Here is a 21,558-nt window from a genome sequence, read left to right on the forward strand (position 1 = left end):
TAGCTAAAAAAATATTCGATAATCACGAATAAAAGATAAAGACCTAGAAGACTAAAGAAAATATAATATATATTTATTTTTTTAAAAAAATTTGAATGTACATATATGTACTTGCCCTTACTTAGGCCCGCCCATGCCCAGCAGTAGTCGATCAGCATAGGCGAGTGACGCGAGGTCGGCAGACGGCGAAAAGGCGGTGTTTCGGAACATGTATGGAGCATGGATATCTACTGCTTGGAACTTCTTCGCCTGGAGCGAAATTGAAGGTCGTCAGATGATCATGAACTCATGATGGTGCCTTGGCACTGAAGAAACAAGTGGCCGAACTCCGTACGCTGCACCTGGGCGAAGGGAGGAGGCATCATCAGCTGGGGAAGGGCAGTGGTCTGGTCTGACTGAGGTCCTGTTTATTTGTATCTGGATTATAGATTCTGAATTATGGATTATAGATTATGTAAATAAACAGTTAGATTTTAAAAGTAGATTCTGCAAATATATGTCTGTATTATGACATAATACATATTACACTCAAAATGAGCTTCTACAATCTACAATTCTAAGGAAACAAATAGGGCCTGAGAGTTGCCGGTTTGGACGAGATGTAGCCCCCATGTGACCATAACTGAGAATGGGGGTCAATGGGAGGTCTGTTCCCCCTTTGTCCGGAAGACATGAGGTGAAAATGTCTAATCAAATTCAGAACTCCCGCAGTACGCATACATACGTGCACGTACCAGGTTCGGAATGCGAGTGCGGTCGCATGCATTCCTGAACCTCTGCAGTTAGGAGAATAGGGATGTTGCATGTTCCATGCATCGAATTTCGACAAAAAGACGTAAGATAAGGTTTGTTCCCCTTGTCTGGAAAGGGACTCGAAATGAACCTTCAGGAATGGGAGATGAGGTGAGATCAAATTCAGAACTCCCACAGCATGCATCCATACACGGACATGTCAGGTTTCAGTGCTGTAGCCATTACAAGAGAGGATTACATCTTGTTTGATGATTCTGATGATAACTGCATCTTGTGTAAATGGTGTATCAGGGAACAACATTGTTTAGTTGCAAGGACAGCATTGTGCCGACCATCAAGAATGAATAAAAAACTAATCATGACAAACAAAAGGATGAACCATCAGCCCTACTCTGACCACACAAGTAAACAAAAACATTTTTTCAGGCTTTGCAGCTACCTCGGAACAGCAGAATACAAAAGGCAAACTTTCCACCGAAAAAATATGCACCATATCTACTGATTTTACACAGAGCAAGATTCCATAACCACAACTAATAAAACTCTACTGAAATACATGAGGATGGCAAAAATATCATCTCACCAAGCATTTCATTTGGGCAAATACAGCTGCTACCATCTGTACAAAAAGGCCGTTAGTGTTGTAGCATGTACAGGAACTACCGACTCGAGCAACCCTTTATCAGTTATCGAAACAGTGTAAGTGACCGAGGTTTCGAGAAGATGTTCAGCTTTCTTTGGAAAAACCGAGATGACTTTGCTATCGGCTGCTTGTGAACTGAGCTATCTGGAGCATCCTCTACCACATCTGTGGCAGTCACTTCTTGGGAACATGAGTTAGTAAACTGATCGCTTTGCCTCATATCCCTGAGAAGATGAAGAAGCTTGATTGAACAACTTTTCGCTTCATCAGTTCCATTCACTGACAGGTCCACAAGGGCAGGGATTACACCTTCCTTCATTACAAGTAAACAATCCTCAACACTACGGGAACATATAGCTAAAAGGATAACCACTGCATCCTCTCGTTCCTTAGGGCTTCCTGTGTCTAGATACTCTGCAACAGATCCAAGACATCGATCAGTTCTCGTAATAAGCACTGTGGCTTCCTCCATGTAGCATAAGTTCCGTAAAATCTTCAAACAACACTCAATGAAGCCTCCTTCAGTGAAAATGGGAGCAAGCTTTGAGATTATTCCCATTGAAATTAGGTTAGATTTGATATCAGCATCAGATGAAAACACACAGATAATCTTCAAGGAAAGTTCAAGGTCTTCGGTATCTTCAGATGCCAGTATTTTGAACAATGGAGGAGTAACAGCAGAGACCATCAGATGAGATTTCAGACAGTTTGAGTGTTGAACCAGCTCATGTAGCATTAACAGAGCTTCAATTTTCAATTCGGAGTCAAGAAAGGATGTGATCAGACGAAATGCTTCTTCGTTCATAGATGGAACCTTAGTCCTACAAGTAAAAAAAAGATATCTTTGAATATAATATCATGAAATACGATGTATGAATATAACTACCCAAGATGAACCAAGGAAGTGTGCCCAGCGCAGAGTTTCCAAGGAGATCCGAAAGGGCCTAGACTCTGGGTGATCCTTGTGGCTTCGTCGATTTGGAAACTCCGAAACCGATGCATTTTGATGGGACTCGCCCCTCTGTCAGGAATCTACTGCAGGAGATAAATGAGGAGGCCCGGCTTTGGTGTCTCAGAGGAGCTATAGGGTTGCGTTCTTTGTTGGGTTGAGTCTTTTAGGTCTTTGGTCGTAGACAAAGTCTGTGGTACGTATGTTCATCTACATCTAACCCGGCCGTTGGTACAGGTACTCAAAGTTATATCTTTTCTTAATATAATGATATGTAGCTCTCCTACGCGTTCGAGAAAAAACTACCCAAGATGAACCAACTGGCAGAATACATATATGTAGTGATAAAGCAGCAAGATTGTAAGTCTACGTTTACTTTGCCCTTTTAGCATAAAATGGCTGGTAACAAATATATGGTACTGAACCCCAATGTAAGATAACAAAGCAATGTTTCAGATTTATCAGAATAAGTGCTCTTACCTGCCATTGGAAAGAAAAGCAAGAAAAAATTGAAATCCAGCTTTCTGAGCTTGTACACTGTAGCTGCCAATATCATTTCTCAAGAACTCAAGGAATGCTTCTACAAATCCATTTGAAACCATAGAAAACAAAACCTCATTTTCATAATCAAGAATGCTCTTGAAATCTTTTATTGACTTGCCTTGTAGTTCTACTGGGAGCATGGACAGCTCATGAAAGAACCTCAGGAACATATCCTGGTTGAAGTTGTGGAACGATAGATACTTTTGATAGTCTGCGTTCCAAGAGAACTGAGAAATCTCTTTTGGCTCCTCCATGTCCCTTGTGTGGCATGCATCTGAGACATAACTGGCATCAGATAATGCAACAGATGAACTGCTGTGATCAATCACAAAGTTTCCGGCTTTTCCAGCAATGAGAGGTACTGAAATATTGTGCAAACTTGACATAGAGTAACTATGCAATTGCTCCGGTAAGTAACTGTAAGCATTTTCGCTTGGAGGAATAAAATCTGAAAATGTGAAACCATGCTCTTTGCACCAATTGCAAATGAGATCTTTCATGCAGGTATTTGGGATCATCGAGAAGTTCTCTAGCTTTACCTGTGTCCTGGGACAGGTATCATATCCCTCATTGAACCATCTCTCAATATATTCTCTTTCATAAGTCTGTCCAGATGTTATTATCACAGGATCATGCATTAGCTTTGTTGAAAGTGGGCAACAGAACTCTGCAGGTGGTTTAGCTTCTCCAGACATTCTACTGTGATCCTCGGATCTCTGAAAATCAGCTGCCGTGTAGTATTTTCCATGAGTACTGGCATCACTAGAAGTTATGCTTGGAGTTAAAGACTGATTTTCAGCTTGCAAATTCTCATTTTGCTCACCAGAGTCTGGTCTGATGCTCTTTCCATACTTCTTAATGAGGTACAGAAAAAACTTAAGGACCCCCTCCTTTTTGGGATCAGTACCACTAATCTTGTCAAGCAGTTTCTTGATTGCTCGTCTTTCAATTAAGATTGCTTTAGGAGATGTCAGGCCCAACTTTGAAGCAGCCTGCAGGAATGTCTCAAGTTCTAGTTCTTCAGTTGAGTCAGACTGCCGAAGCATCTGTAAAATGGCTTTGCCAGCCTCTTCTTCCATCGAATCAAGAACAAATTTTACATCCCGGAGATCATTATGGACTTCGGAAATCTGTATGCAGTAACATAGTAGCAATCAAACAAAGGGTAATACATAAGATAATACGATAAAGCAATATATTTATGCCTACATGTGAAAATAAGCATATTCTGGTTGAGTTGTAATTTACTGCATTTTTTCTACAAATTACTTCAAGTTAAAATGCAAAACGTTATATAAGTAGGTGTGGTACTCTGTTCTATAGGCTCTAAGAACATAATGTAGCAACTTGTGAGAATGAGACAAGTCGATCATTTTCTTCTGAAATCTATAGTACCACAAAATTGAATTAATTGACACCAACAAAACATAGAGTAAAGTTCAAACCAAATCCAGCTAACCTGATTAGCTAATGCTGGCGGAACCATATTCTGAATAAGGAACAAACTTCGCCTAAGTGAGTCCCTGATCCTTTCACATCTTGCTACAACTGTCTCTCCAGTGATAGCCTGAAACAGAAATATCCAAAATCATCAAATATTCACAAAAGAAGACAGTAATCAGCAATGTATATAGAATATCGGAATCTTCTATTTCCCATCAACACAACATACCAAGTAGAGCTTACTACATTCAATGCAATGCAGAGTTATGAGTTTCCCTTTCTCAACTATATTGTATAAGTTGCATAATTCCTGTATACCCGCTTTACATCCTGGTCGAGCTGCCTCTATTGATGGAAGGATAGAAGAAATTTTATCCAACATCATTGTCAGCTCACTACACATTGAGCTGTGAACCTAAAATAGCAAAACAATTAAACAAGAATCACATCAATAATAGGCACAAGAAGCTGAAATTGAAAGAACAAATGTGACACTCACATATCCAGCAAAACAGGTCTCTAAGAGTAACCTAGAAAGAAGAATAAACGTAAGCTACAGCAAGAAAACAAATTTGTTAATACCACATTTGCTGAGCCCCACAACTTGGGCCCTCTTTAGTTATGTACCGCATTTACAGTGACACACTACATCATGTGTATAAGATTTATTATTTATTCCACACATTCCTGGCAAAATGAGCTCCTCTCTTTAATGTAAGGTGGCAGCAGCAGCAACAAAGCCTTTAGTCCTAAGCAAGTAGGGGTAGGCTAGACATGAACAAGAGCCACAGGAACCAAAACAAAACCTAAAATGTGAGGATTTATCTCTTTCTTTTTTCCCCTTTATACCACCATTCTAGTTCAATTTTGTGAAATTTACAGTGGTTTACTTGTGTTTACATTTGCGTAACCAACCATGGCATAGGGAAAACACTGGCATCATTAAAAGGAATATGAATATCTTACCATATGCAAAGAGTCACTAGCATGATAGCGGCACACGACCATACAGTTTATGTTTGAATGAAAACTAAAAACGGTAGTCAGAAAAAGGAGGGCAATTCAGTACTTCACCTTGGGGCCAGATTTGCGCCTAGATAAACCCATCACTTCACTGCTGTTATTCTCCATCCACGAAGAAGACTGGCAATCTTGATCTCAGGAGTCCTGAACTGTTCAAGACAAGATCATAATGTCAAGAAGAATCTTGGAAAATAAGTCCAGGGGAAACCAATCTTATCATGACGCTGAAGAATGTTGTTAAGATCAATTTGATAAATACATGGTTAATTGCTTACAAACTATGAATAGTAGAATAGTTCGGTCAAATAAAATGTCTAACCTCAAAGGATATGGTGGCTCATGGCATCAAGTCAACTCTGCTTTATTTAATATGTGATAGTCATCGTTTGCATAGTATAAGAGGTTCGGTCAATGTTATTAACCTTTAACCTGAGCTAAAATATAGAGCAAATCAATTCTGGATATTTTGGAAGGGCTCATGCCAACAATGTTTCTAGCAACTATCTATTGCTATCATTAAACGGTGAGTGTGTCATAGCCAAGTAGTCAACTATCAAACTAAACACATTTTCCAGGGTCAACTCTCTACATAAAAACATTTCGAACACGCCAATAGTCAGTACCTTGAAATCCTGTGATCCGTGGCTAAATGAAGGAGTGCAAATCCCACGCCAACCCCAGTCTCTCACCACAGGTGAAAGTCAATTAATTGATCAAAATATGCTTTTTGTTCTTTCTAACACTGAGGCATTTAAAATGAACCAAATGCGATTCTTTTCAGTTGAACTCCCACCATAGGATAAAAAAAAAGGCAACTAGTTTATCAACACGATGTTTTTTTATTTGTTACCAACTTTGAACAATTGAAAATTTGTTTACTTTCAGTTGATTGTATATTCACTGCAATAATACCTCTGCACAAATCGCAACCTGGTCGATTACTCGTGCAAGGGAAAAATAGGAGCAGAAGAGAACAATACGAAATTACCTTGTTTTGTAATAAGGTGTGGACCTAAAACAAACAAAGGTGGGGGTTTTGGTCCCAGGAAAGAACATGACAGGAGCAGGCAAACAATTAATTACTCGACGAAGTACAAAATCAGACAACAGGACCGTTCGTTCATCATGGAAATGACAACGATCCTTATCTTTTCTAGAAATAGAACAGTCCTCTGGAATTACTAAGAGGGGGAAAAAGGCAGCAGAGGATAGAACAGCCGAACAGCAATCATCAAGCATCGACGGCGGTAGCATAGACAGAACAAACTTGAGAGTTAGGCAACCAACATCCTCGTGGAGAACTTTATTGCGCGAAGATCTCCCTGCCCTCGTTGGAGAAATCAATCGACCAATCAAGCTAGAGGTGGATGGCTAACGATGCACGCAGGTAAACAAAAGAACCTCCTTTCTTGTCCCTGGAGCAAGAACACGAGAACCCTACCGCAATCACACGATGAACCGAATATAGGTGGAAGACCAAGAGAAAGAACACAGGAAACGAACCACTGAAAAGAGGCTCCTTTCCCCGCAGCGCAAGAATCCCTCCTCGCTCACTGAACCATGGCTTATCCGATCCCCTGTGTCGGCAGGCGAGGAACAATCGGTCAGGGAAGGCAGGCTACGGGCTGTTCTCTTCCTCTCGCACCTGGCTCCGCCTGAAGGAGCGGAGATGGATAAAGACGGCGCGGGGGAGAGAGAAGGCGAGAGAATGGAATCGTGGAAGTGATGATGAGAGATGGCTGCAAGCACCCACCCGCACCGCGCACGCTGCTGTTTATTCTTTTCGGGCTCGTGTCGAATTCTTCTTCGACTGCCCACTGCATCCCTCCGCACCACCACTTCCCGGTTGTCGCCTCCGCGCGCCTTAGCGGTTTGTGGGGCCCACCTCCCGATGGCGGCTCCCCCTCTGCGTTCTCGGTAGAGAGATTAGATTGCTGTGTTGGCGGGGCCCGCGTGGCGACTGGCGATGATTTCTGTGGCTGCGGCCCGGGCCCCGCGCGCCACCTTCCACGAGACCACGATGGCGCGCGCTGTGGGGGCGACGCGGCTCCGCGGCGGGTGGCCACCCACCCCCTTCCCTCCGCGCGCGGGCATGCATGCGTCACACGCCTCACGGCCGGCACCTGATCCGAGGGCACTGCGGGATTAAAGACAGAGGCGAACCCACCAATAGGGCGAGCCACGGCGGTCGTCCTACCTACCCAGCAGAGTCAGGACCCCCGCTCTCTGCCCTGGAGCGCTCCACAGACCCCTAGCCATGGTTGGAGAAGAAGCACAGACAACGGCGGCGGCGGCGAAGCTTTTCTGAGGGCATCAACGAGTTAGAACGAAGTGGGGTCTGAAGCGGTGGGCCAACTGGGCTGTCTCTTTACAAATTAGGCGAGGTGGGCCCAATTACCCAAATGACTAAAGGGGAAGGGCCCAACTGAGCTTCTCGTCTCTGGCGCCGCGGCATGCCGTGGGCGCCCGGCCGGGCGCTAGCGAGGGCGGGCGTGAGCGTGGAGCGGCCGCCGGGATCGAGCGTGGGCGCGTAGCGGGTGCAGCGTTGGTCTCCGGTCTCGAGCGCGGACGAGCTGCGGCTGTTTCAATAGGGAGGTTGAAAAGCAAAGGTGAACTGCGAACGATTGCATGCTAGATAGTGAATTAATGATCTATGATTAAAATATAATGTATTGTGATATCAATTCAAATTGATCTGTGACGTGTGAATGGAGTGGATTTTGATTTGTCAATAGGTTACTTCAAATTGCAAATCGGGAATACATTTGAGGCATTGCGTCAGCGTGAGAGACTCCAGCCAGAGTAGCGAACTAAGAGATGAGCGAGCAGGTTATTAATCCTAGCTGTGAGACCATGGTGTGCAGCACACAGGTGACTGATTCGTCATACCTAAGATTTATGCTGGGTCCACCACTATTAAAGATGGTAACAGATGAGCAGTTTTTAGATTACTAGTGGGTTAAGATCTTGTTGGCCTGTTTAGATAAGAAATCCAAGGCATGTTTGGATTGACGCCGGTGCTAGTCTTACCAACAAAAATTGGTGTTGACCCGTGTCGTCCCGTGCGTTTGGATGTATGTTAATAGTTGGCGAGCTCAATCTCCCATCGCTTAGCGCTTAGTTTTTTTCTCGCTAACCGTGGGGGAAGCATGAGCACCCGATTCTTACACCAAGCTTCTAACGTGACAACGGATTGGCAGGGTTAGCCAGGGCTCAATCCAAACGAACCCTTGTTTTCAGCTTGAAGCTACCGAAGGACTGAGGTGATCCGACATGATTGGAAGTATGAAAGCTTTGTTTATGCAACAACTATGCTGATAGAGCTCTTACCTGGAGAGCTTAGCTTCCATTGTAAGCTGACTTCTTCCAGAAGCTTCTTTGAGTGGCTCCTATTCCAGAAGTTAGATTTTCTTTAAGGAGGTTAGAGATCAAAGTTAAGCTTTTGATAACTTGGAACCAAACCTAAATTAGCCTCCAAAACAAAGCGTGAAGAGCTAAGCTAAAGCCTCTCAAACACGACCGGGAATCTTCCAGCACAAACCTTACCAAATTCGAGTATGGGCTTGAATGGCGATAGGTTTCGAGGATCGAGACACGCGACCAGCGAGTCAAGATGACAGCAGCCAGATATAGCCGCCGACACATGCAACGCGAGATGACGGGCAAGCTGCGGCCGGTAGCTTCTACCCATGGAACAATAAGGATTCAGATTGACGGGCCAAGAGCCAACCGCTGCTGCTCTCTGCAGAGGGGCGCGGCGCGACGATGCGAGACGCGAGCGTAGGCGATTGCCGATCGACACGCGAGGCCGGCCGTAACATTCTTCTCGATCAGCCCGGGCCAATCGATCGACCGACCAACCAACGGCGCCGTCTCCCGCTTTAGGCGTTGGCCGACAGGGCCCGCCCGCCCGCCGGCGTGTGTTTGGTTTGCCGACGAGGTTTGATAGGGTTAAGTGGAGGAGTGTGAGTGAAATTATATTGGATGGAAAGAAAAGTGTTTAGTCAGTTATATTTGTTTGAATAAATTAAGCTAAGTTTTTATTTGGTTGGTTAAATCTAAGATCGTATGAGTAGATCAAGAGTTGATGTTATAATTGTTTACTCGTATGAAAATGATTTTATGATCATAACAAATTAGTCTACTTGTATAAGTAGATGCAGCTCAGGCTGCAGAGTGAATTGAGTTTCACTCTCGAACTAGGATGTGAAAGTGCTTAGAGGGGGGGGGGTGAATAGGCTTTTCTGAAATTTAAAACTAAAAACAGTGGATTAAACTGCCGGATACTCCGGTGAAGTCCGGATACTCCGGTATGGTCCAGAGTATCCGGTCTAGTCCGGAGTCTCCGGCCTGACAGGAAAACTTAGAATAAATTTGCACTGAGGATCACAGCTAGATTCTATGAGATGCACTAGGTCAAGAAGATGTTACTGAGCTAGAACAACAAATAAAACTAGCAAGATTGATACTATAGCAATTTAAATGACAAATGATTAAATGTGCACGATCAAGTGAGTTTCACAAAATAGAACACGAGAATATATCCCGGAGTTCGGCCACCTCACAAAGAAGTGCCTACGTCTCCGTTGAGGAGCTCACAAAGAGCCGGGTCTTCTCCAACCCTATCCTCTTCTAGCGACCACAAAGATCAAGCTAGAAATTCTTACTCAATATGAAGGTGCTTACAAACTTCCCGAGGCACACCACAAGTTTTGGGTGCTCTTCGGGCAACTCCTTTCCTTTTAGAAACCCAAAGCTTCAAAGGAAATGATCGCAGAAAATTGCTCGATGAAGAACTCAATGCTCAAGTGGCTTGAACTCTCTCCAAAACCACACTCTCAAATTTTTGCAAATTTGGCTCTAGAGATGATTGGAGAGGCTTTGAATGCTCTTAAAGTGCTCAAGAGGTCTCAAGGAAACCAGCCACAGCAAGCTCTAAATGCTATGGAGAGAGGGGGCATTTATAGCACTCTCTCACAGACTAGCCGTTACTGTTTTTGTCAGAGCTTACCGGAGTATCTGGTGTACACCGGAGTCTCCGGTCCTAAATCCAAAAACGGCGTCAGAACGGTCACCGAACGTGTCAGAACTAGCCGTTACGGTTCTGTTTAATTGCCGGAGTCTCCGGTGAACACCGGAGTCTCCGGTCCTGACAGTCTTTCCAAAAAGATTAAGTCCGGAGACTAGCCGGACCCTCCGGCAACTTCAGGTACCGGAGTATCCGGTGAACACCGGAGACTCCGGTCTTTTCTATTAAATATCAAAAAGATTAAAAGCTAACCGAGAGCCTCTGCCGGAGTCTACCTCGGAGACTCCGACTGCAAACAAAACATTTTACCGGAGTATCCGGTGAACACCGGAGACTCCGGTCTTTTTCTTGGAAAGATTAACCCGAAGCCGAGACTCTCTGCCGGAGGCTAGCACGGAGACTCCGGCTGAGCGCTGAGTACCGGAGTATCCGGTGAACACCGGAGACTCCGGACTCAGAGAATTTTCAGAAAGAGTTTCGTGTGCGTGAGTGAATGTGTCTCTCAATTTGGTGATTCTAAAGGATCTCTTGAGCATTGAGACACTAATCAAGCAAAATAAATTCATCCATCTAGGAAAAAATCTATCCTAGACTCAATTGCAAAAGTAAAAAGAATTTAAGCCCTATTTAATATCCTTCGATGATTCTTCAATTGTTTCGACGGGCGACAAACGTTACTTGCCTTCACAACTAATGCTCATACCTGTTCAATACTTACAAAGCACGTTAGTTCTTTAATCGTTTTATCATCAATAAGCCAAAACCCACTTAGGAGGCCTAGATGCACTTTCAGGATGGGACCATATATTTATATGTGTCAAGTTAGATTGGAATAGTAAATACGGTAACTAAACATATTTTTCTATAAAATTATAGATATCTATCGAACTAAAATGAAAGAGATTTTGATAATCAAACACGCTCTCTTAAGGTCCGTTTGATTCACAGAAAGAGTGGTGGATGGGTCACCCCGTCCCAGTATTTTGCTCCGCCGGCTGTTTGGTTCACAGACAAGAACAGATAGGACCATCCAAGCAAAAGAATATTCTATCAAGATTTCGGACAAGCTCATCTAGCAAAAATACCGGGATGAGCTCGTCCGCTTCGGTCCACGTCGGTGAGTCCTCACCCAGAGCAGATGATAGCGGGTCGGATCAACAGTATCCACCTGTTTTTAAATTTGTTCTTACTTTTTTTTTATTTGATAGTGGAGTTGTCATGGTCCCTAAATAACTAAACTTTTTTTAGTTCTATAATTCATGATAAATCTATTTAAAAAAATCACCTTAATATTCGTTGTAGATTTCAAAATAAAAATCTTGATAGAATATTTATGTGCATTCCTTTACAATCTCTATTTATGTGCATTTTTTTATGATATTCTCTTTTTTATTCAATTTGAATTCAAACATGTATAAATTTATTCAAATACTTATGGAATGCGTATAAATATGAATGTGCACAAATTGAAGTGTTCAAAAAATCATCACAATCAATTTAACTCATCTCATCTATCTAACCAAACTAAAAACTGATTCGCCCTATCTATCTCAATTAATATTAAATAAAATATTAAATCGTTCCATAAAAATAATACAAATAACTCTATCCCATACAACATGAGTCTGTCATTTCCGTGCTCCACTGACTGCAGCAGCCACCACCCTCTTCGGACTTTGGAGGCCGTTAAGAAAAGAAAAGGAGGGCTGGTGAAAGTCAGCCCACTGACTTCAAAAGCTACTCGTTTCATGAAAAAAGTTTGTGCTTTCGTAGATACGCAGCCACATCTGCTTGTTGGATGACAGCGTGCGGTTGGGGTTCCAGATGTGGCCGCGTAACTGGCTTCCTGACGTGACGAAGTTTCCACTTATCTCCGACTCCCGGACGTGCGTATCACAATGACTCGTAGTATCTTTCGGCCATATTTTTTTTTGCATGTCTCGGTCTTTCCCTGACGTAGTTTGTTTGATAGAACTAGAGCTTAGAATGTGTAGAGTTGATCAACTATAACTACAGAAAAATAATATTTCAGTACTAGCGTAAGGAGTGCGTCATGAGAATGTCATAAGTATCTAAAAAGAAAAGAAAAAAAGAAATCGACACCAATTCATCATCATAGACTAGTATATATGCAGCATATGCGTATGAATATGCAGTAGTGAGCGCAACCTTTATTGACCGGAAAAGGTTTGCTGGATCGGTGGTGAAAGTGAACATCGGAGAATAGTAGTAGTGTCGATGGAGATGGAATGGTCTTTCTTATTGTTCAAATTCCAGTACGTAAAGAAAGGCCGGAGGCATGCGACGACACGGTTATTGCCAAGGGTTCAAACTCGAAACTTCAAACATGACGAGTACTGCATAACTGGTCGTCGGTTTAGTTTGAAGACTGCGGAGTCGCTCGTGCAACGAACGGTGATTTTTTAGCTTGTGCGTTGACCGTCTGATCTACAAGCCGACCAGGTGGTTCTGGTCCACCAGGCAAACCTGGAGATTTGATTAAGATTGTGTTTAACACTTAATGGATCAGGATTTTCTTTACCGGTAAATAAAATTTATCGAATGTCATAAGTAAACATGATTTATCAGATATAACAGATAAATTCAAATATTTTTAAATAAAATTTAAACAAAGTTAAATAAAATATCAGTAAATATGATATTTTTTAAACTAGGATCCACGATAGATCCCGTAAATCAGATATATCAAGTATACCGAACATTTTTTTCCCTAATCCGAACATGTGTTCTTCCCATGGAGATTCATTCTACATAACACAATCCCCCAGCAGATTTGACTAGGAAACGGACGTGCGTTAGCTCGGGGTAGCTACCGTCAGATCAGTAAAAAACCGTACGATCACATCACACAGTGCGCCATGTAGACTCAGAAAGTCGCAACCCGTGCGCCAAGTCGCAGCTCCCCAGCCAACGATACGAATTCGAGCGAACAAGGAGTCCCAACCGATAGGCTCACGAGAGCGCACGAGGAGCCTAGGTGGTGACGGGACGGATTTTTTTTAAAATAAAAAACTACAAATATATACGTTTATTTTTGGAAAATTACAGAACTAAATTCGGCCTTACCAGGAGTGACAAGTTCTAAAAATAAAAACATTACATTCTAATGCTCTTAAAATTCAAAACAATATCAAAATAGTTATAAAAAATTCTATCATCTACGTCTCAAAAAAAAAATTACGTGGGCCGTCAGGCATCAAGATCCGTATGGAGGCAGACGAGCGGGCCGGAAATTACTTGGAGCCGATCAGCCCCTGCCCGTCCGCTGCCCCCTCGCGAGCCATCGTTTTCCTGCGGCCCAACCAAACCGACCACGCAGCGAAACTCTCCGCCTCCCCGTCTCTGGCCGCGGCGCCGTGCGGCTCTGCGTAGCCCCGCCTCCCTTCCCTTCCCCTCCCCTCTGCCTGTGCCGCGCGAGATCCGCCTCTCCTCCGATGCAGAACGCGCCGGGGGGGGGGGGGGGCTCGACCAGCGAGCGGCGCAGGGTGGCCGCATAGCCGCCGTGGATCTTCTTCGGCTGCTCAAGGTAACCGCTGTGAGTGCGAGGCCAGGACACACCCAAGCGTATGCGCGTACGCAAGGTGTTTCAATTGTTGTTTTTTTTGCCTCTGAGAGGGGAAAGGCAGTTGGGATGTCAATGGCAACCCTAGGTTAGCGACCCATGTGAATACTCGGACCGTGTTTAGCAAAGGTGCTTGTATTCCGACTTTGCCAGGTTTAATTATATCTCGTAAGTCACTAGTGGCTTCCTATGCGTTGAACAAATCTTTTGTGCATGAGCCTTTTTTTGTGGCGAAGTTGCTAACCCCGGCATGTTGACACTATCTGATATGGACAGGCGAAATGCTACAAGTCTGCCGCCCTAGTAGAAGGGAGCAATTTCATCTTTCTTGCTGCACTAGTTGTTCTTTATACTTCTTGCCACATGCTACGAGTCAAGTCCAGTCCATTGATCTCTGACCACTGATCTCTCTCCAAAATCGTCATCCGACACATAACAAAATACTTATTAAGCATGGGCAAGTACAGTGCTTTATGATTAAACTACTTCCAATGGCATTTTTTTTTGTCTGTATAATATTCAAAATACATATCCCTTGGTTTCTGCTAAGTGCTAACCAAGTTCCGAATATCCAAGTGAGTTGCACCAATGTTTACTGAGTATTTTCACATTCATGATAATGGCATATCTTACAAACTTATATTTCTGTAGTTAACATAGTTGCATGAGCACTGAGTTGTAAACATGTATTCCTGTATAATTATGACATCATAAGAGTGTGCACTGTAACTTAAATATGTTAGCTGAACCTCAGAATTTGAGGCACTCAAGTAAACAAGACTGTAATAATGTTGCCTAAACCAACTTCCCAAACAGCCAGATTCATCTTCTTGTGCCAAGCTCAATTCTGCCGTTATGACCAACCTATGTGCCAATTGGCCGTCTACAAAAATTGGCCAGCTTATTACGTAAGCAGAAGAACACAAGGCTCTGAAGATCAGCTAGATCTTATTCTATTTCTATCTATTACTTCATCACCTCCTCTTCTTACAGTGATTCTATCATATCTTATCTAGGCATCATTCTTTAGCTCCTAGGCCACAGATCCATTATCACCTACCTTTTCCTGTAAGGTTCCCTGCCTTTCAGGAGGTGCACATCTGTGTTGAGAATCTAATCTTTCAGATGCAATATGTGAATGTTCTTCTATTCTTATGACATCACCATCTCATTATTCCATGCTTATTTGTAGAGATTTTATTAATCAGAGAAATCTGTCTCTTCATTCTTTTCGAGAGTAGCAGAAGATTGGGACATCACCGCTCTTCCGAAATCAGTACATACTATTCTTCCAAAATAAGATCATGCTACAAATCCTCCGCTCTACATTGGCCAGCATGCTTAAGCAGGGGCGGAGCTGGGCTGGCCCAGCGACTGCCGACTAGGGCCACTCAATGGATTTGTTCGGCTGGGCAACATGAAAAATAGAAGAAAATCCATGGTTGAAATGGGCGATACTAGGGCCATGGCCCTATTTGCCCTAGTGGCAGATCCACCACTGTGCTTAAGCACATAGGTTGAATCTCTATTGTAAACTATAGTAGTTGTAGTTGCTGGCTTGCAGACATATAGCACCACCATCATGTAATTTTGGATTTGGTGTATTTGACCATAACTTTTGACTGTTTGTTTTCATCTTCTATATTGATTTCCTGTGCACATTATGGCAGACTTATATTGTAGTGAATCTTGGATTGTCAGTCAACTTAAAATTCCATTTAGATAGACAGATTCGAGGAACATCATGGTTCTCCCCAACTTCTGTGAAAAAGGACAAACTGATTGAAACCAAATACCGTAATCCGAAGATTGAAATGATGAAATCCAGTGCCATACCTTTGCCTGGTACTGTGGTACATGTGTAGGATAATAAAGAGTCAAACATGTAAATATTTGAGTCCAATTTAGTCTAAGTACTAAATTTATAAAACTAGATTCATTGCCAAGTGAGCTTCTATAACTTATTAACTTGACAGCAGAAATGTGCATTCCAAGCTGTATGAGAATCCACAACTTGCATGCTGGGTTTCTCTCTCAGCTCCTTAAAACGGCTTGTCTACACCTTAAAACGATGAGAGCTCGAAGTATCACTTGGGAGATCCGCATAGGTGCAAAGTGCCTTTAGTTTTGTTCTGATGTGACTGATGTAAAGCAGGCAAGCAGCACTAGTATCCCATACTTTCAGGGGAAAATCTACTTATGAACTCACTCTCGTCACTAGATGACATTAAAAGCTTCCATCGCGTTCCCAGTCATTTGAGTGGATGCTTGCCAATACATGTGCATTGTAGTACCATGTTCTTAATTGAAACAAATTGCGAGGACCGATATGGAGAAATATACAAGTTTCTCATTAAAAGTGGGAATAGGACAGACGGATGCTTACAATGATTCCAAGAAAGAATTGTTACTTTCTAAGCACTAATTGCCTTGTTGGGGCATCTTTATGTTGTTTCAGTATATAAAAAATATAAGAATGTAAGAGAACAACAAAGTTTCCACTTTCCACCAGTATCCATGAATAGGCCGTATTTATTTCCATGTTACAATCTCTGTGCTTCATTTGCATTCTGTTTGAAGTTTTGAAGTTAAGCAGTAACTGCTGGTTGACATCCTACGTTTTGACCTTGGATTGTTCAACCCTACAGGAATTACTGTCGTGCATCCTTCCGTATTGATATAAGACTGAAATCTCTGTAAGTCGAAGGGTTGAAGCAAAGTTAATGCCAGAAGCATTATATAATCATTGTTTAGATGCAACTTCTGGAAGGATGCTGGTATTGAAAGAGTTATTCTATTTAAATATAATGAAGTCTAAGCATACAAGCTAACTTCACTGTAATTCTATATAATCATGTTAGCGTGAAAAACTTGTTAAAAATTTATGAGGCAAGAATGGTTTTAACCATTTCAAAAACATGGCATGTGCTATATTCTAAAATTTTGATACGATGTCGTGTGAAAGATAGTGTCATTTAGATCTCCTAGAATGCTAATGGTTTAGTATTCATTTTCTCTATGGCCTGCTTCTGACTATGGATGCTTGAGTCATGACTGAATAATATATCCAATAAATCATCATTACACATAAAGCGGGTAGATACTGGATATGGATTTGTTTCGGTCCAATTAATTATTTGCCCACAGAATATAGTCGAATGATATATCTAGTTTGCATGTGTATTTTTTCCTTGCTGTTTTGAAGTTGAATAATAATATAGACTGGGAAGAGATAAGTAATTCTATCCTTTCTGACCCCATAAAGGCTCTCTTTTTTTTTCTGAATCAAGGATAGGCCAAATATGTATAATATTTAATGTCTATTGATTCCTACTAAATTTGGTGGTATCTACATTAAAGAGTTCTGATCAAGATGCAAAAACGGGAAGTGAAGCTAATAGTGAAGACTGGCCCACCTCATTTGGATTGCACAAAAGAATCTCTATGAAAAGTGGAGGACAAAAGTAAATGAAAAGGTCTTCATATCCTCCATACCCCAGTAAACCTGAGGTCCTTGTGATTCCTCCCGACAACTTTTAATACAAGCCAAATTAATGAAACAATGACACCACTCTCTCTCTCTCTCTCTCTCTCTCGTGGCTTCCTCCTATACAGGTTTTTCAACCTACCTCTGTATAAATAGCAGGGTTGCCCTTAGTCTTTGTTTCATACAAACACAAGCAGCAAGAACTGCTAGCCCCTTGGTCTTCCTTCCAGCATTTTTTTTGTTGCTGAGGAGAGAGAAAGGGGAATAAAGAATGAGTTCATCCTGGACGGCAAAGCAAAACAAGCTGTTTGAGAGGGCGCTGGCGACTTATGACAAGGAGACACCAGACCGCTGGCAGAATGTTGCACAAGCCGTTGGCGGTGGAAAGTCTGCCGAGGAAGTGAAGAGGCACTATGAAGAGCTGCTGAAGGACCTGCAGCACATTGAATCTGCAGGAGGCCGTCAAGGATCCTACTGCAGCAGCTCTGGCGGTAGCAGCAGCAACAGCAACTCCTGGGGCAGTGCCAATGAGGACCAGAGGTAGTTACCCATTACTCTTGTCATGACTGCTCCATCTATGCATCATCTTGTTGCACATTCTCATCTTATGTTGTTAAGCACACTGGTCTTGGGGCATGTGTGCAAGAACAGTGTTTTTTTCCTTCCTGAAAGCAGTCGCTGGAGACTGAAGCGTTTGTTTGTTTGTTTGACGGTTCCTAACTTTCTACATACCATTGTTCACCTAGTTTATCTTTTCCCCCTCTAATCTGCGACACACCTTTTATAGCTTTTTCCATCTGGACCCCACCCCACCCCTGCCCACTTTTTTAGTGTGTGTATGTGTGGGCCCAGTGTTAACTATTGCTATAGTATGTTTCTGAAAGGTAGGTCAAAACCATCTTTCTTATGATTTTGCTGGAGTAAACTTTTTTTAGCGTTTTCTTGTATGATTAGTTTGCTAATTAAACATTCATGGGAAATCAAGAATTTTCACTGCTGCCTGTTCCATCTCAGACTAAATCCCTTTTTAGCATGTGGCTTCTGTTTATAAGGAGTATTTCCTACTAGTGATGAAATTTTGTGCTCTTTCTTCTGTTTTTGTGCTCTCTGCTGACTGAGACTTCGTATCAATGAGAAATGTTCCTTTTTTTTACTCTCCCTTATTTAGCTATTCTTCACCTGCTTTTTTGATAACATGTAAATTCAACCAAATGGAGGATACACTAGAAATGATCAGTACAGCAAAATTACTTGCTGGCAACCATACCTGTCCATGGTATCATTCGAAGCAGATAGTTACGGCCACTATCTTATCTAATTTAGTGTCAATTTAATATTTCATTATCTTGGGAAATATATGAAAAAAGTCCAGTACTCCTATTCAGCTACAAATCGCTAAATCTGACCTGCTCATGGAACTATTTGTAGTAGAACAAATGAGTACATTAATCTGAAATGAGAAATAGGTTGACTACATTATATCAGCTTGTAATATTATCTTCACTGGTCTGAAAACTCTTTTGTGCAAGCAAATAACTGGTATCCTTGCCATTGACATGTTTGTGCTGCTGTTGCACTGTGTGTTTTTTAAGTTTGAGTACTCAAATCATGCTTATCTGTCGAACAAATAGGCAGGTTAACCGTTTAGGACACCAACCAAAGTATCCTTCCTCAAAACGGCCCCATGCGTATTCCTCATTGTGGAGTGGTAAGCCATTGTGCATATTTTCCTAAAGTTTTGCAGTTAGCAATGGAAGTTAGCAATCTATGTGCCAGAACTATAACTTATGTATCAGTTTTTTTTACCGTTATTATTTTTATTTTTTACTATTACTAGTACTTTTATTATCATTATTGTTTTCTCATCATCTTTTTAGTTAGATTTTGTGTGTTTCATCTTAGCTTACCCAACTTACTTGGGACAAAGGCTGTTGTTATTGTTGATTGCAGTTAGCAGTACATATCCGCACATCATTAAAAAAAATCACCTTTGTGACAGGTATAATGTGCTTTTGGATAGTGGAATTTTTGTTGTGTTGCATGAAAATGCATACCAAGTTTAGCTTCGCCATCTCTTTAAATTGTGTCAAAGAATAACAGTGTCAAATTGTGGTTTCTTTTTACAGGAGGAGGTACCTCAACTGCAGTGAATGTGATCTTGGAAGATGATTGGCTCCCTCTGAAAGATGTTGCGGTCTAGAGCGTAAGTCAACATTTTTCCAGTGAAACTGGAACATGTTTGGCTCTCTCCGAAAGATGTTATCTACGCTATTCTATTTCGTCTGAATTTATGTGTGTACATATGTTACCTTGAGGTTTGGTGCAAGAACCAGGGGCGGATCCAGGGCCCGTGCTGGGGGGGCTGCAGCACGGGCCCAGCCCAGGAAGCCCAGAGGAAGTAGAGGAAAATTCAGAAAAAAATGCATCATTTTAGCCCACAAGCTCAGGAAGCCCAGAGAAAGAAATAAAAAATCCAGAAAAAATACATCATTTTAGCCCATAAACTATGAATTTAGTCTAATAACAAGAGGTCCAGCACCCCCCTTGGTATTGGGCTGGATCCGCCCCTGGCAAGAACAGAACTGGAAGTAGCAGACCAATCCGTAGTATATATTTTTACTAAGAGCAATGGCTGGTTTGGTGTACTCTGCTATCTGACAATTGCATGTTATGTGATGAGGAAAATAAATCTGTGGTTCCTTGTGTGTTCTCATTGTCGTTGATAATTCCGCCATGCTTACGATGTTTTATTGTTGAAGCACAATGCCTTCCAGTTTTTTCCGGTTATTCGCTACTTCTGCAGAGTGACACGATAACGTAGGCAGCCGTCGGTCAAATTGAATACTCAAGATCCTTCACTGGCAATGAGCCATTAAAGATTGATCAACAAATTCTTTTTCATGTCATTGAAGATGTGCCCAACTTGATCAATCGTTCATTAATTATAGTGAAAATAGCTCTATTAGATTATGATTGTAATTTTAATGATTAATGATAATATAGTTATTATAATTAACATATTTATCAAAGCTATATGTTAGCATATCTTATGGATGTAATATATCAAGAAGCTATCATAGCCGGAACAAATTTTGATAATTTAGAGAAATCTCAGAAGAATTGACCTTATCGAAAAGTTCAATACAGAAAAGTTTGCACTCAGTGGAGCATTATCCACATAGACTGATAGTCTTATCGGATAGTTCGGTACTCTATTTGTTGAACTCATCGGATTATTTCTGACAAAATGGGAGAAAACTGAGAATCTCACGGATAGTCCAGTGATCTTCATAGGGTAACACCAGAGCATTTCTTGCAGAGAAGAATGCGAGTGCAGAAGACTGAAGATCAACCCACCGGAAGGTTTGGTGCTTGATTTGTGCACACCGGAGTATAGCACTAGAGCATTTCTTACAGAAGCGACTGCAAGTGTTAAAGAATAAAGAACAACACATCAGAAGGTCCGGTGCTCTGAAGATGAATGCATCAGAGTATTTTACACAGAGATGCTACAAAGGTTTGGATGACTCAAGATAACTCGCCGGAAGGTCCGGTGATGGATTTGAAGACACACCGGAGTATCCGGTGTTCACAGAAGCAGTAAGTGGAATTTCAACTAGTTTCTAAGTTTGTGCTCAACGGATGATCCAGTGTTAGTACTACTGTTTTCACCGGATCATCCGGTGTTAATAGCTTTTTTGAGTCGTTGGAAAAACGGATATTTGACGGGTTAGGGACTATAAATACCCTTTCACTCAGTCATTTTAAGGTGTGGCATACTGCTGGAGTCTAGAGGAAACTCATATACACTTAAGAAGACATCTAAGCCACCAAAGTGCTTAAAGTGATCATCCAAGTTAATTAAGCATATGATTAGAGAAGTGTTTAGTGCTTATATGTTTAAAGTGAGTTATAGCTAGGTGATATAGCTTGGAGAAGGGATCAAGGAGTTATACGTTAGCGCCTTAGATTCTTGGTGACTCGTCGGCATCTTAATCCTTAGTGGCTCAAGCTTGTTGATCCTTCTACTTGGTGTGGAGTGGCTGCAAGACACATGTACGGGGACACATGGACCCTTCCCTTGGTGGCTCAAGCTCCGAAGTGA

General features: G+C 42.0%; 2 protein-coding genes across 9 annotated transcripts; one reads left to right on the forward strand and one right to left on the reverse strand.

The window, feature by feature from the left end:
* Window positions 1-1,158: 1,158 nt before the first annotated feature.
* On the reverse strand, window positions 1,159-7,450 carry LOC133919626 (U-box domain-containing protein 5-like). 6 transcript variants are annotated; one of them, XM_062364073.1, is made up of 7 exons: window positions 6,858-7,450; window positions 6,642-6,769; window positions 5,406-5,503; window positions 4,561-4,746; window positions 4,348-4,455; window positions 2,826-4,018; window positions 1,159-2,217 (listed from the first exon to the last, which is right to left on the reverse strand). In XM_062364073.1, exons 3-7 carry the CDS (start codon window positions 5,460-5,462, stop codon window positions 1,440-1,442), a joined length of 2,322 nt encoding a protein of 773 aa, XP_062220057.1. In that variant the 5' UTR covers window positions 5,463-5,503; window positions 6,642-6,769; window positions 6,858-7,450; the 3' UTR covers window positions 1,159-1,439. The 6 variants fall into 6 exon arrangements, with proteins under 6 accessions (XP_062220057.1, XP_062220056.1, XP_062220055.1 ...); XM_062364072.1 differs by having other exon boundaries at window positions 6,537-6,769; XM_062364071.1 differs by lacking the exon at window positions 6,642-6,769.
* A 6,218-nt stretch (window positions 7,451-13,668) lies between these two features.
* LOC133919628 (protein RADIALIS-like 3) lies at window positions 13,669-20,166 on the forward strand. 3 transcript variants are annotated; one of them, XM_062364078.1, is made up of 4 exons: window positions 13,669-13,930; window positions 16,615-17,476; window positions 17,582-17,993; window positions 19,580-20,166. In XM_062364078.1, the coding sequence occupies exons 3-4, from the start codon at window positions 17,725-17,727 to the stop codon at window positions 19,620-19,622; spliced, it is 312 nt and encodes a 103-aa protein (XP_062220062.1). In that variant the 5' UTR covers window positions 13,669-13,930; window positions 16,615-17,476; window positions 17,582-17,724; the 3' UTR covers window positions 19,623-20,166. The 3 variants fall into 3 exon arrangements, with proteins under 3 accessions (XP_062220062.1, XP_062220061.1, XP_062220063.1); XM_062364077.1 differs by having other exon boundaries at window positions 16,615-16,662; window positions 17,327-17,993; XM_062364079.1 differs by having other exon boundaries at window positions 17,327-17,993.
* Window positions 20,167-21,558: the final 1,392 nt, after the last annotated feature.

Source organism: Phragmites australis, chromosome 5 (genome assembly GCF_958298935.1).
Source record: "Phragmites australis chromosome 5, lpPhrAust1.1, whole genome shotgun sequence".
NCBI classification, from domain to species: Eukaryota; Viridiplantae; Streptophyta; class Magnoliopsida; order Poales; family Poaceae; genus Phragmites; species Phragmites australis.